Consider the following 6,199-nt stretch of genomic DNA (forward strand, 5'->3'; position numbering starts at 1 on the left):
GTGAACAAGATATTCGTTTAACCACGAAAACCGATTGCAAGCTCGTGAAATCTGATACAACGAAACTATATGTGAAACAATCGAGAGCCAATCACAATAGTTTGCCGTAGAAGTGTTAAAGACAGCGGTAAAGTTTGATAGTAATTTGATCCTTAGGCTTCACCCTGAGCGCATCACAAAGGCAGAAGCTAGGACATAACATGTTGTTGTCAAAGAGTCAAAAGGTTATCCTGTAATGGATGAGATAAATACAAGTGATTTGACAGGAGATGACCTTACACCAACAAGTAGTCCTTGTTTGGCACTGAGTGATCGTTTCGCAATACCATCTAGTGATTTGGAAGAACTTCCGACAGAAACAGATAAATCCGACGCGCTCAGTATAACTAGTACTCCTATTAGTAAGGACACTGAATCTGTAAACAGTTTAATCAATTGGTCTTCAAGTGCGACGACAACGTCGAGATTCTCGTCAGAGCTAGGATTCGACCACGATTCCGACAGCGACTTAGGATGTTTTCCTATATCATATTCAAGCAGCGAGGATGAGAGAGATGGTAAGTGACTTCAAGCACTTTATCAATAATGTAGGATAATTTAAGGAATTTAAACTGTTGAACTGTTTTGCCAAATTCAAAATCCCAATTTTCATATGAAAGGGAAGTACTTGGCGCGCACACTGTTTGCAAATTTTTTATTGTGTGCGAAATTATTCAACATGTTGAATATACAGCACTGAAGGCACGCGTGCCGAAAATCACAGAACATGACACCGCATACTGAAGGAGACAGCTTACGGCAATAGCCACGAGTGAAGCTCAACTTGTGTACCCTTGGCTTTCTTTTCTTATTTTTTTTAACTTCAATTTAAATGTTCAAATAAATTTAAGTTATGCGATTTTAAAAAATATTTCTTTAAAATGTAAATGTTGTTTGTAGCTAAATAAAATACTTTTTACCGTAGAATATGATGATAATAACATGGGTCGAGCCACTCTAGCGGATAAGGTAACAGAGCAGCAATCCCTGGAACTCAGAGGTACATTATTCTTTGTGAATTTACCACGACAAAAAGCAAATGTTGTTCAGATTGTCGAAAGAGCACTGTGTGAAGGAGGTGCTACTCTTAGCTACTTTTTAAACAAGAAAGTCACGCACATTGTAACTGACGATCAAATCAACAATAAGAAATTTGAAAAGCTTCAGCTGTTACAGAAGGTTAACCAAAATACACGCTCAATGGTGATGATCCGGAAAAGTCATGAGCAGTTAGACAATATGCCATTAAACACATTATCCGGATTAGAGCAGGCATCACGCTTAGGAATTAAAATTATTTGCTTGTCAGACTTTTTAAAAGATCGCAATGTTATGAACGTTCTAATGAAAGCTAAGGAAAAAAATAGTTATGTTAAAAAACAACGATATGTTAAGAGATGGATAAGGACTGTTATTTATTGAGTACGTATGGTATAAAAAAATGTTAATAACAAACGTATTTTTCGGAGGTTATTAACTTTGCAATTAAATTTAATCATTAAACCTTGGATGAAGTATATAACTTGAAATTAAAATGAAAGTTACTTTACTTAGCTACCTTATATATAGTTATATAATAAAAACTTTTATAGCGCGTCTTCTACAGATATCCATAAGCGCATACCATAATGCATGCAAGTACATGCTGTTCAAGTTTTGTATTACTGCGATCTTGTGATTTATTTGTTCATTCTATGGGATCAGTTACGCTTGATTCTCTGTATTTCAAAGCAAGGTGCTTGCGAAAAGTTGATCGCCCAACACTTTGCCCTGAAACGGAATTCGCCTTTACTTTAGCCTTAGCACCGCGACATTGTATATTCGTACAGAGAGGAATACGCATGGCTACTAGCTAGCCTTTTATGCATTCTACACGTTATAACGTAATAACGACAAACTTTGTTTAAACAGACAGACTTAACTGCTTGTATATTGCTAAATTTCTTTACATAATATCCTTCAGTGACACGTAACACAACAGAAGAAGTTAGAAAATCTAAGCAAACGAAGCTTTCCATTGATGAAGGTATGGTAACAGACTAATTTAGGAGTATAATTCTTTTCTGTTTTCCATCCCAGTGTAGAATGCATATGCTACAATGCTACAACGGCGACTAATACTAAACCGTATATTCACCCTTTTTTAATTTCAGTACGAACATTTTCTTGTTGTACTGAAAAATGCACTTGGAGTGTTGAATATGCCGTCCTAATCTTAGCAAGGTCATCTTTTAATAACCTGTCTAATAAGGGAAAGAACCAGTGGGTTCTGAATTACATAATCGATCATCAGAATAAAAGGTAAACTATACTACTACTAAATATATTTAGTCCAACTAACAACCTAATTTTAACTCAAAATTATGGGCTAGAGGGTTGTTTAATGGCTATGTGATTTTGGTCGTTCTCGTATATCCCTAAAAATGACAGCAAGAGTGAGCGATCGAGACTTGCACGGACGATTTTCTTGCACGGATAAGAGGATTTGGAAAAACAAAATATGTAAAATATGTAACTTATTTCGACATCACACAACAATAGTGTTTAACAACAAGGAATATATATGACTGATTATAAATGTGGTAATTCCAGCTATATGCCAAATTAAGATCTAGGCAAGAACGAAATTCATCACAAAAGCTAGAAAGAGAGTGCCAAAATTTGTAAAATTCCACTTCTATAAATTAAATTACAGATTAATGTAATTTATTTTAATATATTTAGTCTATTAGGGCGTAACTGCTATTCATTTGGTAGGATTTGTTGTTTATCTATTATGCAAAAAGTACATGCATTCAAATTTATATTTTTTTTCAGTGACAAGAATATACTTTTCATGGTTTATGGAAATGTGGTTTGCAAAAAAGCGTGGTTAGCAATATACTCTATAAGTGAGAAAAATTCAGCAGATTGGTCCAGCATCATGTTAATGGTAATTTAACAATAGCAAGCCAAGAAAAGAAAAAAAGAAAGACAAAAACTTATATAGCGAAAGCCTGGATGAAAACATCATTTTCCAAGATGGGGGATAAAATGCCTGATAGCATAAGAATCCATTTGCCATGCTACCTCAATTACAGGATACTGTACAATTATATGGTGGAAGATCTAAAAGCAATGGGGGATGATCCAATTTGTTATTCCCAATTTTGCAAACTGTTGGAGACAGATTTCAAGGAAGTCACTATTCCTAAGGTGAGCTAAAAATTTTCATCTTTTAACTAATTACTTCAATTTATTTTTTCCAAAGTGATTGATTGTTGTTTTTTGTAGGTTACAAGGCTAACAAAGTGTGACATATGTGTCATTCTAAAAGAGGAGAAGCAAAAGACCTTGGATAAAACAGAGAGAAATTACTATGATGTTCTTTACAACCAACATAATCAGCTTCAAAGGTAATTAAAACAGATTAGAGTGACTAGAACCACTTACTATAATTTTAAACAAAAATTGATTGATTATTGCAACTGCTGCTAGCTGCCATACCTCTCGACAGTGTGTTAGTACAGTAATTTATGTTTACCTCATATCACCCTTATAGGGAAGAGCGTGAGAAGTATTATAAACACCGTGCCAAAGCTAAATCAGCTCCTAAAAAATATGCATGCATTATAATTGATGGAATGGATCAGATGAAACGAATGATCCTACAACTCCTTCATCAAATGAAAGCATATTCAAGTGCATGGAAGTTGAAAACACATCTTACTGGAGTATTGAATCATGGGCACGAAGCAATTGGTTATTTTGATTTACACCAATGGGCACATGATAGCAACTTAACAATCAATGTTTTGCTACGAGTTCTGCTAAGAATGGATAAAATACCAGACCGGCTTTACCTTCAGATGGATAATTGTTGGCGAGAAAACAAAAATCAGTATGTTATAACTTTCCTGGGGGTCTTAGTTAAATTGGAGATATTCAAAAAGGTATTTAAAAATACATATACATGTATATATATCATAGCATTAGAATACTCTGCAGCAATAAACCTTAATATAACTGTGATACATTAATTATTCTTAGGTGAAAGTGAACTTTCTAATGAAAGGACACACCCATGAAGATTGTGATCAGCTGTTCAGCAGATTTGGAGTCAAACTCTCAACCAATGAGTTGTTACAGTTAAAGGTAATAAAGTTAATTTCTTCACAATGGATCTTACTAAGCTTAATAATTTTAAAAAATTATATTTATAGATTTAACACGAATATTTGAGGAGTCATACACACCACACCCAGTTGCTGAACTTTTAGAAACTATGTACAATGTACGAGATTGGCTGGCACCAGTTAATATGTCACTGCACAACATAAGCAACCCACATATATTTGTGATTACAAAGAATGGAACTGGCGATGTCGTTCTCAGATACAAGAATTGGAGTAGGGATACGAACTGGTTACCCAGTGATAATGCTGAAAAAGGGATCACAATTATCAAACATGTAAGAATATCAAAACTTACAGTTCTTTAGTTTCCTTCATCCATGAAATAAATGAGGCAGTAAATATAAATTGTCATTGCTTGACTTCAGTTCATCTATTAACGAACTGTTGTTTTTTATTAGAGGGTAGTTAGAGTGTAGTTAGAAGGTAACCGTGGCCTATATATCCAAATTTCAGCTTTGACTTCACATACATTTGTTATTATAGTGTTCGGAAATTCCAAACGAAGCTCCCGATTTCGCAACGTCCTCCGCGGATAACGTCGATATGGAGCGCTTGCGAAGGGACATTCCCAAATTTCTGGACAATTCTCGTGTGATTAAAGAGGAACACAAAGACTGGTGGGGCAATTTTTTCGAACAAGTTGACGTAGTTTACTGCAACATGGCAAAGGAGAAGCCAGTTACTTGGTTATTGGATGAATTACGGCTGTTGAAATCTGGCCATACTACAGGAACCTCCTCGACCGAGAATGAAAAAGAAAGTAGAGATACTCCAGTTGATCCCAGTGTCGTTTCGGAAGAGGTGGTAAAGTTGGTTAACGGTCAACTCGAAGATATCCCAGAGGTAAATAACGAAGATCTTTACAGTTGCAGCCTCGCACCTTTTTTGGAAAACATAAATATTGCATTCAGGTGCTATATACAGATCAATAGTAGAAACATCGTTTGCCATTGATCTCTTTATAGAGGCTGAACTACTGAATTCTGATTTGCACAAGTTTGATGTTTTCCAAATAAATATTTTAAAAAGTGTACAATTGTACAAACTACAAACCTCAGCAAGGTTCGAATTCTTTTACTCCATTTTACTCAAAACATTAGCCATCACATAATGATTCAACGAATAATTTTACGCTAGGTTTATACCGGTGCATATCGAAAACCAAGTGGTGCGACAGTGTCGAACATTTGGGACCACATTAAAGTTGAAGATTTTGTTGCTGTGTCCTTGGAAGGATACAACAATGTCCCGTCATTGGGAAAGTTACGGGTATTAGCGAAATGCACGTTTCCATCCACTACTGGAAAGGCAGCTGGAATAAGAAATGGACTCCTTGATTAACGAACACAAAGGAGCCTTGGGCAGATGTTCTACCAAAAGATTGTGTATATTTAGGAGCCTTTCATCTTGACGAAGTGTCAAACTTCAAAGTGCGACAAAACGACAGATGAGGGACTTTTTAAAGCAAGCAAAGTAATGAAACTGACTGAAATATTTATAATAATTGTAAGTATTAAATATTATTATTTTTTTATTACTATTAGAATATTTAATACTAAATAATATTATTTAATATTAGATATCAATATTATTTCAAATTTATGCTGAAATAATAAAAATATATTGTTGAGGGCATTATTGTAAAAAGATGTGAACATTTGGTAAAGATAATTATTTATGTCCTAATTATAGCTAAAACAAATTAGTTTAATTTACATTTCAGTACTGCTTGGTTGTCGACATGTCGAAGATCACTAGCTTGGTTCTCGACATGTCGAAGACCACTAGCTTGGTTGTCGACATGTCGAAGATCACTAGCTTAGTTCTCGACATGTCGAAGATCACTAGCTTAGTTCTCGACATGTCGAAGACCACTTGCTTGGTTCTCCACATGTCGAAGATCACTAGCTTGGTTCTCGACATGTCGAAGACCACTTGCTTGGTTCTCAACATGTCAAAGACCACTAACTTGGTTCTCTACATCT

General features: G+C 35.1%; 2 protein-coding genes across 2 annotated transcripts; both read left to right on the top strand.

Annotated features, from left to right (window-relative positions):
* The first annotated feature begins 235 nt into the window (after window positions 1-235).
* Window positions 236-4,247, top strand: LOC114542051. The gene is made up of 10 exons (XM_028561799.1): window positions 236-557; window positions 965-1,039; window positions 2,003-2,065; window positions 2,193-2,340; window positions 2,857-2,910; window positions 2,946-3,234; window positions 3,313-3,434; window positions 3,581-3,752; window positions 4,069-4,173; window positions 4,242-4,247. Exons 1-10 carry the CDS (start codon window positions 236-238, stop codon window positions 4,245-4,247), a joined length of 1,356 nt encoding a protein of 451 aa, XP_028417600.1.
* A 24-nt stretch (window positions 4,248-4,271) lies between these two features.
* Window positions 4,272-5,555, top strand: LOC114542047. The gene is made up of 3 exons (XM_028561796.1): window positions 4,272-4,489; window positions 4,698-5,057; window positions 5,352-5,555. The coding sequence occupies exons 1-3, from the start codon at window positions 4,304-4,306 to the stop codon at window positions 5,553-5,555; spliced, it is 750 nt and encodes a 249-aa protein (XP_028417597.1). The 5' UTR covers window positions 4,272-4,303.
* The last annotated feature ends 644 nt before the right edge of the window (window positions 5,556-6,199 follow it).

Source organism: Dendronephthya gigantea, unplaced genomic scaffold, assembly GCF_004324835.1.
Source record: "Dendronephthya gigantea isolate DGI-Jeju-01 unplaced genomic scaffold, DenGig_1.0 000330F, whole genome shotgun sequence".
Classification (NCBI taxonomy): Eukaryota; Metazoa; Cnidaria; class Anthozoa; order Malacalcyonacea; family Nephtheidae; genus Dendronephthya; species Dendronephthya gigantea.

Bases quoted from the DNA above. Each gene is read 5' to 3' on its own strand.
- LOC114542051 (XM_028561799.1), top strand. From the start codon at position 236: ATGGATGAGATAAATACAAGTGATTTGACAGGAGATGACCTTACACCA. The intron at 2,911-2,945 runs GTTAGCAATATA...AGAAAAATTCAG, and splicing joins GTGGTTTGCAAAAAAGCGTG to CAGATTGGTCCAGCATCATG. The intron at 3,753-4,068 runs GTATTGAATCAT...AATTATTCTTAG, and splicing joins TGAAAACACATCTTACTGGA to GTGAAAGTGAACTTTCTAAT.
- LOC114542047 (XM_028561796.1), top strand. From the start codon at position 4,304: ATGTACAATGTACGAGATTGGCTGGCACCAGTTAATATGTCACTGCAC. The intron at 4,490-4,697 runs GTAAGAATATCA...TTGTTATTATAG, and splicing joins GGATCACAATTATCAAACAT to TGTTCGGAAATTCCAAACGA. The intron at 5,058-5,351 runs GTAAATAACGAA...ATTTTACGCTAG, and splicing joins AACTCGAAGATATCCCAGAG to GTTTATACCGGTGCATATCG.